Source organism: Dendrobates tinctorius, unplaced genomic scaffold, assembly GCF_039654945.1.
Source record: "Dendrobates tinctorius isolate UK_male_01 unplaced genomic scaffold, ASM3965494v1 ptg000165l, whole genome shotgun sequence".
NCBI lineage: Eukaryota > Metazoa > Chordata > Amphibia > Anura > Dendrobatidae > Dendrobates > Dendrobates tinctorius.
The window spans coordinates 15,829,769-15,849,691 of NW_027361832.1; the positions used below are offsets into that span (position 1 = coordinate 15,829,769).

Genomic DNA, 19,923 nt, shown 5'->3' on the forward strand with positions numbered 1-19,923 from the left:
CGTTCTCAGGTCCTGCAGCTCAGCTTGTAATGAAGTGGATAAAGGCAGGTCTGCAGTACACGGTCACTGCACTGTGCATAGCAGTGCTGTTCAGCTCCACTCACTGTTACATCCAACCTGATTGATTCATAGGTCATCGGTATCATATCTTATTCCTGGAAAACTACTTTTAAGTGTGCAATCTTCTGTATTTCTTTAGATGTATTGATGAAAAAGCCAAGTCTTGTACTCTGCGAGCTCTGTCAATCCCACAGAGCATGAATGGAGTGGTGGTGCGCAGGCCCGGCCACTTGTCTCATACAGGTCCCCCTCCACCAGTCAGCAAGATATAGATTATCCTACTGATAGCATGTTTCAGCAGAAAACATACTTTAACAGATTTTCCTGCACGCTGCCCTGGATTAACAGGTGTCTGCTTATGTGCCCATATAGGCAGACACCTGTCACTCCTGCACAGCGGGCTGGTTTCGAAAGTTTGAGATCACACGGATTGGGAAGCAGGTATCGGTTGTCGGGATCCCTTTAAGAATCTGTATTTTTATTAGCATTATATCATGACCCAAGGTTTGGTTCTTCCGTGCGCCCCTTGTGTAGGTCTCTTGGTATTTGGCAGATAAGGCATGCTGGACTAGAAATCCCTTGTAATGCAATTACTGAAACTATAATGCTACTTGATAGTATTAGGCTGTTGCACTTAATAGGGTTTTCCACATATAATATATTGATGACTTATCCTTAAGAAAGGTCACTAATATCACATTATTTGGGGGTCTATCACCCGGTACCCCACTGATCAGCTGTTACTAGTTTCACTAGTGGCCAGATATAAGCGCTGTATGATAGAAATAGGAGCTGATCTGCAGAATTGTGGCTGCATGGATCTGCCGTACCGTGGCTGCATGGATGTACAGAACCGTGGATGTGCAGAACCATGGCTGCGTGGATGTGCAGAACCGTGGCTACGTGGATGTGCAGAACCGTGGCTACGTGGATGTGCAGAACCGTGGCTACGTGGATGTGCAGAACCGTGGCTACGTGGATGTGCAGAACCGTGGCTACGTGGATGTGCAGAACCGTGGCTGCGTGGATGTGCAGAACCGTGGCTGCGTGGATGTGCAGAACCGTGGCTGCGTGGATGTGCAGATTAACCTGCCGCTTGTCCGCACCCAGATTAGCTCCATTTAATGGGATAAATCCATGTTGTGTCGCTTGTTGCGTATTTACCCTGAAGTGCCTTATTTATTGAAGTGGTTTTCATATCTGCATAAAAATCCACTTCCACTGTCATGAGTGGCAGCCTGATACTTACTGACAGTAATTGTAACAGTTTCTCAGGAGATCGTTTCTTCATTTAAGAAAAAAAAAATGTCCAATATGCCCTTAGATTGTGTAAGGACTAATGACATTACCTGAAGTGCACGGACCCCAACTATCATGGGCATTAAAAAGTATTGGTCTTCTGATATCTGTCAGAAGGAACCTTTTAGGTTCCAGCTAAGCTCCAAGACCCACAATAGTTACACACCATGAGCGGATGACACTTGTCAATTTATTAATACATTTCTAAGAAGACAAGATGCTCTAGAATTATTCCACAGGTGATCCATGCATTTTCTATAACAGATCTGTCCGGAGAGGTGTCAAATCCCTACTGATCCCTATTCTGCTGTGTGCGCATCTTGGACAGTCTCTCCTTGTTAGGTCTTGTGAGTGTTACGGCAAATCTCCTAGCGTAGAAGTGACAATTACAGCTCACATTAAGGAATTGGCAGAAAACTCTCCAGGGTTTCCATACTACAGAGTTATATGTATTTCTCTTTCGTCTCATTGGGGGACACAGGAACCATGGGTGTGTGCTGCTGTCACTAGGAGGTTGACACTATGCATGAAAAAAATGTTAACGCCGCCTCCGCAGTATACACCCCTCCGACCGGCTGTAGGACAATCAGTTTTGCTTAGTGTCAGCAGGAGGTGGACAGAGGTCTCTCGCAGACCCATGCCTACCTCAATGTGCGTCGTTCCTTTTCAGGTAACCATGGAGGGATACAGAGTAGATATGCTACATCTGTATTCCCACACCGGGATTATGAGTACAGCGTGTACTGCCACCCCGTATCCTCATGAATCCCGCGGGCAGGACCCTATCCCCTAACACAGGACTCGTGTTCAGGTGGCAGCTCCTGGTCTTGACCTTCGTCTCCCATCACTCGCCCACCAGAGCCTGATGATCGAGAGAGACGCCCTGCAGAAAAGGTTTGGGACAGCAGTCTTTTCATGCAGGTAATCGGACCCCTGTTACGGGGTGAACCGGAGGTAAGAGGCTGCAGCGTTGTATGATCTGCTCACCAGCCGCTCTGGCTGAATGTGACCGCTGTAATCAGCACTCGGGCTTGCAGCCCATGGCTCTATACTTAGTTTAAGAGCCAACACTTACTTTCAAGCACGCGGTGCAGCGCGGTTCCAGCCTCCTCCCGTGGCAGCGTTATGGCCCTGGGCTCCAGCAGGAGTCCAGCACAGCCGATGCCAGATTCCAGCTCCCGGCAGGCTCCGCCCCCGGCTTCTTCTTCCTGTACCAGCGCCATCTTGGTGCTCCAGGAGGCCAGAGCAAGGCCCCGCCCACCACTTCCAGGTGGGGATTTCATAAGGCTTCTAGGCAGTGGCAGGGCTTTTCACCTCGCTCTCTCATCAGCCTTCGGGCGGCAGCTGCGGTGGGGACACAGGTCGTGGGTATGTGAGTACTGCACTACAGGTTGCTCCCTCACTCCGCTCTACCCCCGACAGTCGGCACCAGGTAAAACCTGTCAGTATGCCCAAGGGAGAGCAGTCCCGCTCCTCATCCGCTTCAGTGACCTTGGTCAAATATTTGTATGTACCAAATGCAATGTCAGGCTTCCTTCAGGTCAGTCCTCGCCACTCTGCTCAGATTGCAGCAGACCTACGGTGTCGCCTACGCTAGAGAGCAGGTGCAGCCCCCCGCTTTGCCTGTCAGAGCTCCCACATTACTCCTGGAGCAGGAGGAAGCCACCTTGCCTACCGCCCAGGGGCCATCCATCGCCATGGGAGACAGCGAGTGACCAGGATGGGCCTCTTCCTTATCTAAGTCTGTGGTCGACCTTACCAAGTTATCACAGACCTTGGTAACAGTGCTTAACAGATCACCACTTCAGACTCCAGTGGACATAGGAGCATCAAAGGAGCCTCCTTTTGGGCCTTCTAGAGGCCGTAAAAGGTTTAGACAGGACCACCAACCCAGGTCCCCTTCTCACTCCATCTCCCCGCTGGAATTCCTCTGGCCGTCTGCCTCCTCCCGGTCCTCATCCCCGGAATCAGGCGAGGCATTATCAGAGACACACTCAGAGGAGGGTTCTGAGTATGGGCCAGAACAGTCCCAGGTCAAGGATATGGTTCAGGGCCTGTGAGAATCATGTGGGAGTAGTGGATGAGGGCAGGTATATCTCGCCCAGATTCCTTTCCTATGTGGCCTAGTCTGGTCAGTATCGCACCTGCTTGCTAATGAATAATGAGAGGTGGATATAAAAGGATGCCAGGTGGTTGTGTGAGTGTCTCAGCCTGGGAACACAGAGAGCCTGTCTGTGTGAGAGACACACGTGAGTGGAAGCAGTGCCCACTGCAACTGTGGTTTGGCTGGACGGGAGAAGCCCGCCAGTTGGTAGCTAGGTTGTACTTTGTTTAGTTAGTGCCGGACAGGCAAGGATTTGTTTTATGTTTTATTTCTTTATGCATTGCTTTCACCATTAATAAACCTGACCCAGTGTCAGTTATACCTGAATCCCAGCTCTGCGCCTGAGTTTCATGCTGAATGCACGTGACCTTTGACCCCAGCAAAGGCGATCCCGGAGTGTTTTATCACATTGTGGTGGAGAACGCGGGCATCACGTTGCAAGCATGAGCATGGAGGACGTGGTGAAAGCGCTGGTACAGTCCACCGCCGTCCAGCAAGAAGCTAATCGGGTGATGATGGCCCAGCTGAAGGAGTTGGTGGACATGACAGTTACCGATCGTTCGCTTCTCCAGCAGGTGGCGCAGCGCTTGGCAAGCTTACCTGAGGTTAACCTGGAAGCCGAGTCGAGAGTGATTCACGTGAGTCGGTACTGGCAGAAGATGACGACCGAAGATGACGTCGAGGCATACCTGACCACGTTTGAACGGACGGCGTTGCGAGAAAAATGGCCGAAGGCAAGATGGGCCGGCCTGATTGCCCCGTTTCTTTCCGGTGAGGCCCAAAAGGCTTATTATGACTTAGAGCCTGAAGCTGCGCAGGACTTTGACAAACTGAAAGCCGAGATCTTGGCCCGGCTGGGAGTGTCGACCGCTGTCCGTGCACAGAGAGTGCATCAATGGACTTATCAGCTGGATAAACCACCGCGGTCACAGATGTTCGACCTGATCCACGTGACGAAGAAGTGGCTACAACCCGAGGTGCTGACAGCGCCAGAGATAATCCAGAGAGTCGTCATGGACAAGTACCTGAGAGCTCTACCGCCAGCCCTGAGGAAGTGGGTAAGCCATGGAAATCCTACGACGGCAGATCAACTGGTGGATCTGGTTGAACGTTACTCCGTGGCGGAAGGACTCCGAGACGACGCTACCCCACCTCGTTCTAAATCATCTCCACGTGGAACCGGTAATACTGTTCCAGGGAGTAGGGGAGATGGAAAAATCCCTAAGACAGTGGGGGAGGAAAACGGGACTGCCCGCACTGCTAGGCCGAGAGTAACGAACTATGGTCTAAGCAAGGGGCCCGTTAGGTGTTTCCGCTGCCAAGAGATGGGACATATTGCTGCGAACTGTCCGGTCACTACTGAACCCATGCAGCGCGACGTCACAGACTCTAAAAACCGCATGTCTATGGTTGCACGGGTAGTGAGTGTGAATGCCGGTCAAAAGGATGTGGAAAAACACTTGTGTGATTTAACTGTTGATGGCAAAAATGTGGTGGCATTGTTAGACTCGGGAAGTGTGGTGACTCTGGTGAAGGCCAGTCTGGTGTCAGCCCCGACTGGACCATCAGACAAATTTTCTGTAACGTGTGTGCATGGAGACACCTGTTCGTACCTCACCACGGTCATATGCATTACAACTTCCTATGGGTCTGTGCAACATAAAGTGGGACTCGTACCGGCGTTATTGCATGATGTTATCTTGGGCCGGGATTTTCCCCACTTCTGGCAATTGTGGGAGAATCAGTTGATGCCCTCGGGTAATAGTGTACATGATTCTTCTCCCAGGGCGCGTGTGGGTCCCGAACCCTGGGAAGAGGTCTCCCCGGAAGACTCGGGGGAAGAGTCTGCGGGAAATGACCTGCAGTTCCCGTTTTCAGTCATGGCGGGTGATACGGAGGAGACCGGGGAAGAGGAGGAGGCCGACAGCCGTCCACCTCCCCGTTTGCCGGATTTAGAAGTTCAGAAAGATGACTTCCAAAGCGAGCAAATAAAGGATCCTACCCTTTCTCAGGCTAGGACAAATGTAAAAGTGATAAATGGGGTACCCGTAGAACCTGGCTCTAGGCTGGCATATCCTTACATGGTTCTGGAGAATGATTTACTCTATCAGATAGAGAAAAAGGGGGAAGATACGGTGCAACTATTAGTCGTGCCAAAACCCTACCGGCGGCAGGTGCTGGACCTGGCCCACGGACATGTGATGGGAGGTCACCTGGGAGTCCAGAAAACCACCGAAAGGATATTACACTGTTTTGTTTGGCCAGGCATGCATCACGATATTCGTGTATATTGTGAGTCTTGTCCTGACTGCCAAGCCTCTGCACCTAAGCCCCGGTTCTGTAGCCCTTTGGTACCCCTACCTATTATTGAAGTCCCGTTTGAGAGGATTGGGATGGATTTAGTTGGACCCCTTCCACAGTCTGCACGTGGACACCAACATATCCTGGTCATCTTGGATTATGCCACTCGTTACCCGGAGGCCATCCCTTTGCGTAACACGGCCACCAAGACGATTGCCAAGGAACTGGTGCATGTGTTTAGTCGGATCAGTATACCAAAACAGATACTCACCGACCAGGGGGACCCCCTTTATGTCCAGGGTAATGAAGGAGCTCTGCCGATTGTTACAAATCGAACCGTTACGCACATCCGTGTATCATCCTCAAACAGACGGGTTGGTCGAACGGTTCAATAAAACTCTGAAGCAGATGCTGAGAAAGGTGATAGACAAGGATGGGAAGAACTGGGACTATTTACTTCCGTACTTGCTTTTTGCCATCAGGGAAGTACCCCAGTCTTCCACGGGATTCTCGCCTTTCGAGTTATTGTACGCCCGACGTCCTCGCGGACTGTTAGACGTTGCAAAAGAAACCTGGGAGGGTCAGGTCACTCCGTTTAAAACGGTGATAGATCACGTCACACAAATGCAGGACCGTATTGCGGCTGTTATGCCTATAGTCAAAGAACACATGATGCAGGCTCAAGGAGCCCAAAAAAGAATCTATGATAGGGGCGCCAAGATCCGTACGTTTGCACCCGGAGATAGGGTGTTGATCCTGGTCCCCACGGTGGACAGTAAGTTCCTGGCAAAGTGGCAGGGCCCCTTTGAGATTAAGGAAAGAGTTGGTGATGTAAACTATAAAGTATACCAGGCAGGTAAACGGAAACCTGAACAGATTTATCATGTAAATCTGATAAAACCCTGGAAAGATCGGTCTGCCTTGTCAGCGGAGCTGGCCCGTCCCGTCTGCTCGCATACCGTACCGGAGGTACGGGTTGCAGAGACTCTCTCGGAGCGGCAAAAGACTGAGGTCAGGCAGTTTCTACTTCACAACCAAAAGTTTTTCTCAGAAAAACCCGGGCAGACTACGCTAATAAAACATGACATCGTAACGGAACCTGGTGTCACAGTTCACGTAAAGCCCTACCGAATCCCGGAAGCGCGCCGTGAAGCCGTTTCCCGAGAAGTGAAGGCAATGTTAGAGTTAGGTGTCATTGAGGAATCGCACAGTGCTTGGTCCAGCCCGATTGTGCTAATTCCTAAACCGGACGGCACCATCCGGTTCTGCAATGACTTCAGGAAACTGAATGCGGTCTCAAAATTTGATGCCTACCCTATGCCCCGGGTCGACGAGTTAATAGATCGGTTAGGAAAAGCCCGGTATATTACGACCCTAGACTTAACAAAGGGGTATTGGCAGATCCCTCTGGCGGAGGCTGCCAGAGAAAAGACGGCATTTGCTACCCCAGAAGGTCTATTTCAGTATGTGTATATGCCGTTTGGACTGCACGGAGCACCGGCGACCTTCCAGAGACTGATGGATCGAGTCCTGAGGCCAAATAGGCAGTACGCTTCGGCCTATTTGGACGACATTGTCATTTACAGCTTGGACTGGGAGACTCATCTCCAGAAAGTACAAGCTGTGATTGACGACCTGTGGGAGGCAGGTCTAACCGCGAACCCCAAGAAATGTCACATTGGGCTAGAAGAAGCCCGGTATTTGGGGTATGTAATTGGGAGGGGTGTTGTTAAACCCCAGGTTGATAAGATTCAGGCGGTTCAGGACTGGCCACAACCTGTCAACAAGAAGCAGGTGCAAGCCTTCCTGGGGATCGCCGGCTATTATCGCCGGTTCATACCCAATTTTGCAGCCATCGCTACCCCCCTGACAGTTCTTACAAAAGGGAAAGACTCCGTCATGATTAAATGGAGTTTAGCGGCTGAAAAAGCCTTCCATAGCCTAAAACGGGCACTTTGCTCTCAGCCCGTACTGGTGACTCCGGACTTCCGCAGCGAGTTTGTGGTGCTAACGGATGCCTCTGATACCGGTATCGGGGCCGTACTCTCACAAGTGAGGGACGGAGTGGAACACCCAGTCCTCTATCTCAGCAGGAAGCTGAATAAACACGAGCAAAGGTATGCAGTCGTAGAAAAAGAGTGCCTCGCCATTAAGTGGGCTCTAGAGGCCCTCAAATATTACCTGGTGGGCCGAAAGTTCAGGCTGATCACGGACCATGCCCCTCTCAAGTGGATGCACTTGAACAAGGAACGGAATAGCCGGGTGACCTGGTGGTTCCTTGCCCTGCAGGCCTACACTTTTACGGTGGAGCACCGCCCAGGGGTACAGATGGGAAATGCAGATGCCCTGTCCCGAGTGCACTGTTTGGCGGGTGTCATTGCTCGACCGGAGAGGTCTGAGCAGAGGGGGGGGATATGTGAGAATCATGTGGGAATAGTGGATGAGGGCAGGTATATCTCGCCCAGATTCCTTTCCTATGTGGCCTAGTCTGGTCAGTATCGCACCTGCTTGCTAATGAATAATGGGAGGTGGATATAAAAGGATGCCAGGTGGTTGTGTGAGTGTCTCAGCCTGGGAACACAGAGAGCCTGTCTGTGTGAGAGACACACGTGAGTGGAAGCAGTGCCCACTGCAACTGTGGTTTGGCTGGACGAGAGAATCCCGCCAGTTGGTAGTTAGGTTGTACTTTGTTTAGTTAGTGCCGGACAGGCAAGGATTTGTTTTATGTTTTATTTCTTTATGCATTGCTTTCACCATTAATAAACCTGACCCAGTGTCAGTTATACCCGAATTCCAGCTCTGCGCCTGAGTTTCATGCTGAATGCACGTGACCTTTGACCCCAGCAAAGGCGATCCCGGAGTGTTTTATCACAGGCCTCATTGCCGCAGTCGATTAGACTTTTAACATTGGAGACACCACATCAAAACCTAATGATCAGGTTTTTTCATTTAAGCGTCATAAGTCCACCTCTAGGGTCTTCGCCTCCCACATGGATTTTGAGAAAGTGTTGGCCAGGGAAAGGGAAAACCCAACCAGGCAGTTTCAGAGAGGGAATCGTTTTGGGATTCTATATCCCTTCCCTCCAGATCTCACCGCCAACTGGACCGCCTCACCTTCGGTGGACCCACCAGTGTCCAGACTCGCTACCAATACAGTCCTCCCACTCGCCAGTGGGGCAGCCCTAAAAGATCCCAATGATAGGAGGATAGAATCCCTGGCAAAATCCGCCTTTGAGGCAGCAGCCGCTACATTGTGTCCAGCCTTCGCCTCAGCCTGGGTAGCTAAGTCTGTTACAGAATGGGCCAAAAGGCTTAGGGCATATTGGCCGGGGCACCACCAGCGGAACTGGCAGAGTTCGCAGATCAAATCTCTCATGCTGGGAGGTATATGGTATTAGCAGCCCTGGATGCATGTCTTGCGCCGCTCAAGCATCCAGTAACATGGTAGCCTTCCGGTGGACGGTCTGGCTAAAGGCTTGGCAGGCTGATTTGTCCTCAAAGAAATCACGGACCAATCTGCCGTTTCAGGGCACTCGGCTCTTTGGGTCAATGTTAGATCAAATCATTAAGGATGCAACGGGGGGTACAAGCTCCCTTCTCCCTCAGGCCAAACCTCGTCGATATGTTTTCAAACGTAGGGCTCAGCCCTTTCGCCATACCCCAGCGACAGGCACTTATGCTCAGGGTCCGCAGAGGTCGCAAGCACCGAGAGATAGGAGGAAGGTATTATTTTGGGCCACCCCGTCATGGCATTCCCGCAGTTCCAACAGCGGAGCTTACCATGTCAGGGCCGGACAGAACCACTTCAGCCTGATGCCAGCAGGGAGTCCAGCTCCCTTACCAGTACCTCTCCCAGACTAGGAGGCCGCCTTCTCCACTTCAGAGATGTCTGGCAGAATTCAGTAGAGGATATCTGGGTAAAGGAGGCAGTATCAACAGGATGCAAGATAGACTTCAAAGCGCTTCCGCGAGATCGCTTCTTTCTATCACAGCCACCAAAAGACCCTGCTATGGCTCTAGGTTTTTTTGCGGCAATCGACTCTCTCCTCGACGCAGGAGTAATCATCCCCGTTCCCGAGCAGGAACGTTTTACCGGCTTTTACTCAAACCTGTTTGTGATAAAAAAGGATGGCTCAGTTCGTCCCATACTAGACCTCAAAAGGCTAAACAGATGGGTCCGCTTACGCCATTTCAGGATGGAATCGATTCAGACTGTAATTACGTCTATGGAGGTTCAGGTATTCCTATGTTCCATAGATATCCGTGACGCCTACCTACACGTCCCCATGTTTCAGGGACATCAGAGATTTCTGCGTTTTGCTGTCCAAAAGCAGCATTTCCAGTTTGTGGCCCTGCCATTTGGGCTGGCAACAGCCCCCAGAATTTTAAAAAAAATTATGGCAGCGATGGTAGCTATATTAAGGGTCAGAGGCATAATATTGGTACCATATCTCAACGATATTCTCGTCAAGGTGCCCTCCTTCGCTCAGGCCCAGGAAAATCTAGCGGTAGTTTTAAACACGCTGTCCCGGTTTGGTTGGATCATAAACAGGTAGAAATCCCACTTAACGCCAAAACAACGCCTAGAATTCTTAGGAATGGTAATCGACACCCGCCGCTCTCCCAGAAAGAAAGTGGATTACCCTCCAGCAGGCAATTTGCTCTCTGTTGAAATTCCGGCTTCTATCCTTTCATGCTGCCATGATCAGGAAGAATGGTGGCAGCTTCCGAGGCAATACCCTTTGCCCTGTTCCATTCCAGGATACTGCAGAGGAACATCCTCCTTCAGTGGGACTGGTTCATCTCTTCACTGGATTGTCCCTTCCTCCCTTCCATTCAGACCAGGGAGTCACTCAAGTGGTGGCTGACCTCCCCCCTTGTTCATCTGGGACAGCCTTTTCCCCCTGTCCACTGGCAGGTAGTAACTACAGATGCCAGTCTTCTGGGCTGGGGTGCGGTATTCCGCCACCTGACTGTCCAGGGGCAATCGTTGAGGCAAGAAGCCTCACTATCAATCAACATTCTAGAACTGAGGTCTCTTTCTAGCACTTCTACATTGGGAAAGATACCTCAACAACCAGCCAGTCCGGATTCAAACGGACAACACCACGGCGGTGGCATACATCAATCACCAAGGGAGAACCAGAAGTCCCCGGGCACTGGCCGAGGTATCCAGAATCTTCAACTGGGCAGAAACCGCAATTTCGGCAGTTTACATTCCCGGGACAGACAACACGGCCGCCTGCTTCCTCAGTCGGGAGGGGCTCGCGGCATGGGAATGGTCCTTACACCAGTAAGTGTTCCGTCAGATATGCCAGCTATGGGGGACTCCAGATGTGGACCTCCTGGCATCGCGACAGAACAGAAGGGTCCAACAGTTTGTCTCAAGATACCGCGATCCTCTAGCAATAGGGGTCGACGCGCTGGTCATTACCTTGACACAGTTCAGACTCCCTTACCTGTTCCCTCCCCTTCCTCTCCTGCCCAGACTGCTAAAGAAGATCAAGGCGGAAGGGGTGCCGGTCATATTGATCGCCCCATACTGGCCCAGGAGGGCCTGGTTCGCAGAAATTATCAGTCTTCTCACAGGCACCCCCTGGAGACTCCCGACAGACCAGATCTCCTGGCTCAAGGGCCGTTTTACAACCCGAATTCTCGGTTGCCCAATTTGACGGCATGGCCGTTGAAACCACAATACTGAGAGCAGCAGGTTTTTCAGACCGAGTCATTAATACAATGATCCAGGCTAGGAAGCCTTCCTCTTCCAGGGTCTATTATCAAAGCCTGGAAGGCTTATTTTGGCTGGTGTGAGTCTAATGTCACACCTATGCCCTGTTCCCTGCCATCTGTCCTAGCTTTTCTCCAGGCAGGGTTAGATGGCGGTCTGGCCCTAAGTTCCTTGAAAGGCCAGGTATCTGCTCTCTCCATTCTTTTTCAAAAAAATGTGGCCTCCCGCTTGCAGGTTAAGACCTTTCTGCAAGGAGTGGCACATGCGGCCCCTCCTTACAGATCCCCTGTGGCTCCATGGGATTTTAACTAGGTCTTGGAAGCCTTGACAGGTTCACCCTTTGAACCCCTACAGGAAGCTCCCATGTCTATGTTGTCCTGGAAGGTGGTATATCTCGTAGCCATCACCTCTATTAGGCGGGATTCAGAATTAGCGGCATTGGCCTGTTGCCCTCCATTCCTAATTATGCACCAGGCCAAGGTTGTTTTGCGGCCTCCTAACTTTCTTCCCAAGGTGGTATCGGCCTTCCACCTGAACGAGGATATAATCCTTCCGTCATTTTGTCCTGCTCCAACCCATCCTCTGGAGCGTTCTTTGAATAAGCTAGACCTGGTCAGGGCGATAAAGATCTATCTGGCCAGGACCGCTCCCTTCAGGAAGGCAGACTCGCTGTTTGTTATCCCCAATGGGGTGAGAAGAGGCCTGCCGGCCTCTAAGGCAACAATTCCCCGCTGAATCAGAATGGCAATTCTGGAAGCCTACCGGGTAAAGGACAAGGGTGTCCCCTGCTGGGGTCAAGGCCTATTCAACCCGGGCGGTGGGCGCCTCCTGGGTGTTACACAACAGGGCATCAGCCATGCAGTTGTGCAAGGCCGCCACATGGTTGTCCGTGCAAACCTTTTCAAGGTTCTATAAGGTCCATACCTATGCTTCAGCGGACGCCAGCCTAGGCAGAAGAATCTTGCAGGCGGTAGTGGTGATTTCTCCGACCTGAAGGAAGTTTGTCTTTTCCCACCCCAGGGACTGCTTTTGGATGTCCCACGGTTCCTGTGTCCCCCAATGAGACGAAAGAGAAAACAGGATTTTGGTTGCTTACCTTAAAATCTGTTTCTCAGAGTCTTCATTGGGGGACACAGTGCCCTCCCATGATTTTATTACGTGTAATGAATATATGATGACTTACCTGTTAATGTCTCCTCCTACTGCTTTTTCACTAACTGATTGTCCTACAGCCGGTCGGAGGGGTGTATACTGTGGAGGCGGAGTTAACATTTTTTTCATGCATAGTGTCAACCTTCTAGTGACAGCAGCACACACCCACGGTTCCTGTGTCCCCCAATGAAGACTCTGAGAAACAGATTTTATGGTAAGCAACCAAAATCCTGTTATCATTCAGAGTAATTAACTGGTAGTTTAAAGGGATCAGTCAGCAGGATTTCACCCCCCAGAGCTATTTTATATGCGTATGTAGCGCCTTCAAAGATAAGTCCAGCATTATCTTTATATGGTCAATCCATGCCTCCGTTACTGAGAAATCAGCGTTTTAATTACTATGCAAATGAGGCTGAATAACTATGGTAGATCTGAAGCCTCTGTTACTCCAGCTCTATTCCCCATCCAGCACCTTCTCCTGCCTGACTGATGGCCTCTATGCTATGTGACTTCAGGCAAAGGAGTCATTAGTCAAGAAGGAGGAGGAGGTGTTGCCAGGCAGTGACTAGAGCTGGAATGACAGAGGCTTCAGATCTACAGTAGCCCTTCAGCCTCATTTACATAACAGATTAAACACTGATTCCTCAGTAATGCAGGAATAGACTGGCCGTGTATTGCTGGACTTCTTTTTTAAAAGATATGCACACCTACAGACTTGTAGTTTGGAGGGTGAAATCCTGCTGACAGATTCTTTTTAAGGAGGTAGTAACACTGTGTGTTTCTTGCTGCTTTCTGCCGTCATTACTGCTTCATTGTCTTGTTCTTTTTTCTTTACCAGCACTGACCTATCACTTTCTGACTGGCACAGACTACATTGTGGGGCGGAAAAACTGTGCAATATTGATTGGAGATGATCAGTCCATTAGCAGAGCTCATGCTACATTTTCTGTTAGCCGCCCGCTCTCCAGCCTGGTAAGTTGATCTATTGTTTTATTGTAAACTTAAAGGGAACCTGTCAGGCTCAATAACACTATTAAACCTACACATATGGGGTTAATCTGCAGGTTAATAGCGTTATGAAGGTGCCCAGGCGCTGTTCTGAAAGTGTGACACCTGGCAAATATTAAACTTTTTTTATTCCATGAAGCTGCTGGCTTTCAGTCATGCAGGCGTGTCCAGAGCAATTACAGTCGCCGCTCACAACAGTGATATCAGCGGCTGTAAGCACACCTCAACACTGACTGACAGCCGAAACTGTATTGATACACTGCTTTGCGTGGCTATCAGTCAGTGCTGGGACGTGTCGTCGGCTGCCTCTCTCCATGCTGGGAGCATTGACTGTAATTGCTTCGGCCATGTCTGCATGATTGAAAGCCGAAAATCCAAGATCACCTCCAATTGGAGTACAGATCAACACCAGAGCATTTCAAATGGTAAAATATAATTACTTTTATTAATACAAATATCAAAACATTAAAAGACATACAAGTTTCCAAGATCAGTGCAAAAAGAGAGGGACCTGCAACTCCCATTACATGTATTTTTCTGCTGCATGGTATAGAACCTCATAGCTAATAAGCAATCAGTTGATGTATGCTCCTGGAAAGCTATACTATAAATGTCTGCTGTTTACTCAAACATGCAGAGTATAATGAGGGCCCCCCGAGGAAGCTGGGAGCGAAACGTGCATGTCGGGGTGGAGGGATTATTCTCCCAGGGGACTTCTATTAACGCTGCCAGGATTCAGGTAATGGCCTCAGTAGCTTTAATGCTAACTAGTTTACATAGGTATACCATGGATGTTATTATATAACTTTGGTTTATCTGAGCCGATGAGCTTGTGCTGTGTAGTCATTATACTCTGCATGTTTAAGTAAACAGCAGACATTTATAGTATAGCTTTCCAGGAGCATACATCAACTGATTGCTTAGTAGCTATGAGGTTCTATACCATGCAGCAGAAAAATACATGTAATGGGAGTTGCAGGTCCCTCTCTTTTTGCACTGATCTTGGAAACTTGTATGTCTTTTAATGTTTTGATATTTGTATTAATAAAAGTAATTATATTTTACCATTTGAAATGCTCTGGTGTTGATCTGTACTCCAATTGGAGGTGATCTTGGATTTTTGTACTTAATTTGTGGTGAGCATTACTATTGATAATTTGGCTAGGGTAGTAATGATTGAAAGCCGGCGGTTCCCTGGAGAAAAAATGTTCATGTTCTCCTGAGTACCGCACTTTCAGTACAGCAGCCGAGCACCGCCATAACAATATTAACCTGCCGATTAACCCTATATCTGCAGGATAATATATATCGGACTTAACAGATTCATTTAAACTTTTGAAAAAATGTCGATAAATGATTTTTTTTTTTTTAATTTTTCAGCAGTGGGCTGATTCAGACCCTACTGAATTGTTTTGAAGTATTTAATAAGCATCATTTTATCAGGGTAAATGTCAGTGTTGCGGGAGTGGGCCGGGGGGGGGGTGAACTGTGACATCACCTGATTGATGGGTCATGAGTTATCTATTCTATTATATATGGCAGTGTTATGGGTCATTGTAAAGGAGGAGAAGGTCAGCTGGGAAACCACTTATTGTGAATGGTGGATCCTGTGTTATCAGCTGTGAATACAGGTGTTACCTTTCACTGTAATCCCGCCTGTAATGATAATGAGACTGCTGAAAAGTCTTCACAGAACAGGAAGTGTGATTCTAGTATTAGGCCTAGTTACCAGAAGGCAGTTTGCAAGATTTCTAATTTTAATCAACAGTTCATCATTTGCTGATGATAATACATTCTTGTTAGAGAACACAGAAGTTTGCAGCTGTGTCGCTCTGTTTTTATGTACTCTGACTTCTCCATACTACACTGATAACACCCTCTAATTAACCGAATATTCCCACGCTTTCTACTCCTTATGTGGTTGTTACACTTTCCAGTTTTGTGCAGTCTCTATTGGTGTCCATGTTTTACCTTTGAAATCGTAATGTAGATTTGATGTAAGCGGGTGATCTTCAGTGACGAGTCTCCAATACATAAGAGGTTGGAGTTAAAGGCAGAAGAGTCTTGGAACGAACAGTCAACTGGTGAATGATCGTTGCGCGGATGTGCTCATTCACATCTTGGTCTTTTTTGGACGTAAGAGTCTTTAATCATGGCCATGCACGCTGGACTGTGGACTCCTCCGACTCCTCAATTTCGATGACACCGACTCTGACTCAACCAAAATGGGCTCCAACCCCACAGCCCTGCATGCACGTTTAGTGACTGGTTGATTGATCTTCTGAGAATATTCTTTACAGGAAGATCATTCATAGAATCATAGAATCGTAGAGTTGGAAGGGACCTCCTGGGCCATCTGGTCCAACCTCCTGGGCCATCTGGTCCAACCCCCTGCTCAAAGCAGGATTCGCTAAATCATCCCAGTCAGATGTCTGTCCAGCCTCTGTTTGAAGACTTCCATTGAAGGAGAACTCACCACTTCTCGTGGCAGCCTGTTCCACTCATTGATCACTCTAACTGTCAAAAAGTTTTTTCAAATATCTAATCTGTGTCTCCTCCCATTCAGTTTCATCCCATTGCTTCTAGTCTTTCCTTGTGCAAATGAGAATAAAGTTGATCCTTCTACAATGTGACAGCCCTTTAGATATTTGTAGACAGCTATTAAGTCTCCTCTCAGTCTTCTCTTTTGCAAACTAAACATTCCCAAATCCTGCAACCTTTCCTCATAAGACAGGTTTTGCAGACCGGTCACCATTCTGGTCGCTCTTTTCTGAACTTGCTCCAGTTTGTTGATGTCTTTTTTAAAATGTGGTGCCCAAAACTGGACACAATATTCCAGATGAGGTCTGACCAAAGAGGAGTAGAGGGAAATAATGACTTCACGTGATCTAGACTTTATGCTTCTGTTAATACATCCTAGAATTGCATTTGCCTTTTTTGCTGCTGCATTACACTGTTGACTCATATTCAGTCTGTGATCTATTAGTATACCCAAGTCTTTTTCACATGTGCTGTCACTTAGCCCTATTCCTCCCATTCTATATATGCTTTTTTCATTTTTATTGCCCAGATGTAGTACTTTGCATTTCTCCCTGTTAAAAACCATTCTGTTAGTTGCTGCCCACTTCTCCAGTTTATTTAAATCTTTTTGAATCCTCTCTCTCTCTTCTCTAGTATTAGCTATCCCTCCTAGCTTTGTGTCATCAGCAAATTTAATCAGTTTACCCTCAATTCCTTCATCTAAATCGTTGATAAAGATGTTGAACAATACAGGGCCCAGGACAGAACCCTGTGGTACCCCACTTGAGACATTCTTCCAACTGGATATGCAGCCATTTACGACCACTCTTTGGGTCCGATCACTAAGCCAGTTATGAATCCACCTAACAGTTGCCTTGTCCATTCCATACTAAGTCATTTTTTCAATAAGGATTGTATGAGAGACTTTGTCAAATGCTTTGCTGAAGTCAAGATATACTATATCTACAGCATTTCCTTGATCCACCCAATCAGTGATACCGTCATAGAAGGAAATTAAGTTAGTCTGACATGACTTATTAGTTACAAACCCATGCTGACTCTGTTTAATCACTTCATTCTTATCCAGGTATTGACATACATGTTGTTTAAGAATTTGTTCAAAGATCTTTCCTGGTATAGAAGTCAGACTCACCGGCCTATAGTTGCCTGGGTCCACCTTCTTCCCCTTTTTGAAGATAGGAACAACATTTGCTCTTCTCCAGTCTTCTGGCACTTCTCCTGTTCTCCAAGAATTTTCAAAGATTGTGGAGAGGGGTTCAAAAATTTCTTCTGCTATCTCTTTCAGTACTCTGGGGTGTAATTCATCTGGACCTGGAGACTTGAATTCATTTAGGTTAGCTAAGTGTTTCCTCACTATCTTTCTGTTTATAGATATCCTGGATTCTTCTATTCCCTTAATAGGACAGTGAATAACAGTTGATGTTACATTTCCTTTCTGAGAGAAAACAGATGCAAAATAGGAATTTAAAAGTTCAGCCTTCTCAACATCCTGTCTTACCATTTCATCATTTTCATCCTGTAAAAATCCTATAGCATCTTTGACTTTTCTTTTACTTTTGACATATCCCCAAAATCCTTATTATTCCTTTTGACATCTCTTGCAAGCCTCAATTCATTTTCAGCTTTAGATAATCTGATTAGTGCCCTGCAGGTTCTGCAGACAGCATTATATTCTTCTTTAGATATGCCTCCCTCTTTCCATTTTATAAACATTTTTTTCTTCCTTTTTAGCATGTGCTTAAGTTCTGTGTTCATCCATCCTGGTTTCCTTAAATGCTTCCTATTCTTCCCTCTTTTCGGAATTGTTAACAAGTGTGCTTTGAGAATTTCATTTTTCAAGATTTCCCATCCTTCCTGGACATTTTTGTCTTCAAGGATATCCAGCCATTGGATCCCTCCAATTCTCTTTCTGAATCCCTTAAAATCTGCCTTTCTGAAATCTAACCTTGACGTCTGAGTCTTCACAGGTCTTCCGCCTCTAGTTATCCAAAATTCTAAAATAGCATGGTCGCTACCTCCTAGGGTCCCAGCCACTTTTACCTCCTCAACCATTTCCTCCCTGTTTATAAGGATTAGATCCAAGGTAGCAGTTCCCCTTGTTTTCTCCCCTACCTTTTGGAAGATAAAGTTGTCAGCAAGAGAGGATAAGAATTTCCTTGACCTGTTAGTTTTGCCTGAGAGAGATTCCCAACAAATGTCTGGATAGTTGAAAACTCCCATGACAACTATGTCATATTTTTTGGAGAACTTGGCCATTTGATGCATAAAGAGTTCATCCATATCTTCAGCTTGCACAGGCGGCCTGTAGTAAATGCCTACAATGGTGTCCTTTCCATTGTTCTGTCCTTGTTTTCTTACCCAAACAGTTTCCACAGAACTCCCAGTCTCTGAAGCTTCAATCTCTGTGCAGATATACACGTTTCTAACATACAATGCGACACCTCCTCCTTGTTTATCAAGTCTGTTTCTTGCAAATAAGTTGTATCCTTCTAGTCTTGTATTCCAATCATGTGTATTGTCCCACCAAGTTTCAGTGATTCCAATGACATCATATTTCTTTTCCTGTGTTAGTAGTTCCAATTCTCCTTGTTTGTTGCCCATGCTTTGTGCATTAGTATAGAAACATTTTAGTTTGTGATTGGTTTCTCTTTCTCCAATATTTTTATTATTTAGATTCTTTCGCCTTTGTTCTTCCTTTCCACTTCTAATAGCAGAGTTCTCAATAGCATTTGTCAGGTGTATGGCTTTTTCTGGTCTTTTGCTTCCCTTCCCATGTTGTTCTAGTTTAAAGCTCTGCTTACAAGTGTAGCAAGGCGACTTCCAAATACATGCTTTCCAGTCTTCGTAAGGTGCACCCCATCTCTAGCAAGTAGTCCATCGTATAAGTAGTTCACTCCGTGATCCAGAAATCCAAATTGTTGCTGACGGCACCATCGACGTAGCCAGTTGTTCACCTGCAGAATCTTATTCCACCTCCTTGTTCCATGGCCATCCACTGGGAGGATGGAAGAGACCACCTGCGCTCCCAGTTCTTTCACTTTCTTGCCTAAGTCTTCAAAATCTCTGCAGATGGTTTCCAGGTCGTTTCTTGCGGTGTCATTTGTCCCCACATGTAGTAGCAGGAATGGGTAGTCATCTGTAGGTCTGAAGAGTCCTGATATCCTGTCAGACACATCATTAATTTTTGCACCTGGAAGACAGCACATTTCTCTTGAAGTTATATCTGGTCTGCAGATAGCGGCCTCTGTTCCTCTCAACAGGGAATCCCCCATGACCACCACTCTCCGTTTCTTCTTCACAACATTTTTCTTTCTCCATCCAGGAGGACTCTGAAGGCGTACAAGGTTGCTGTTTGTTGGCAAAGTCTTATCCTGATGTATTTCTTCATTGTTTTCCTGCGTGAGAGCCTGGTACTGGTTTCTGAGCAGTATGGGTGCTGACTGCCTCCTGATCCTCCTGCTTCTCTGGGTCACATGTCTCCATTCCTCTGTTTCTTCAGGTGCACTTCGAATTTCTTCTCTTTCTGTAACATGAAGAGATAATTCTGCTCTGTCCAAGAACTCTTCACCTTCCTTAATGATCTTCAACGTAGCTAACCTCTCTTCGAGATTTTGCAACTTTTCCTCCAACAGGGACACAAGCTTGCATTTGTGGCATGTGAAGTTTGGCTTTTCCACTGGTAAATCTGTGAACATGTAGCAAGAAATGCAGCTCACGAAATGGCTCCTGG

At 47.6% G+C, this 19,923-nt stretch overlaps 2 protein-coding genes across 3 annotated transcripts in view; one reads left to right on the forward strand and one right to left on the reverse strand.

Annotated features, from left to right (window-relative positions):
- DECR1 (2,4-dienoyl-CoA reductase 1) overlaps nucleotides 1-19,923 on the reverse strand; it is a 188,556-nt gene that overhangs the window by 107,774 nt on the left and 60,859 nt on the right. The gene's annotated exons all lie outside the window — the stretch shown is intronic.
- NBN (nibrin) overlaps nucleotides 1-19,923 on the forward strand; it is a 110,790-nt gene that overhangs the window by 3,786 nt on the left and 87,081 nt on the right. For both annotated transcript variants that reach the window (XM_073550521.1, XM_073550522.1), the window contains exon 2: nucleotides 13,483-13,616. In XM_073550521.1, coding sequence (XP_073406622.1) covers nucleotides 13,483-13,616 — 134 coding nt within the window. The remainder of the gene's footprint in view (nucleotides 1-13,482; nucleotides 13,617-19,923) is intronic.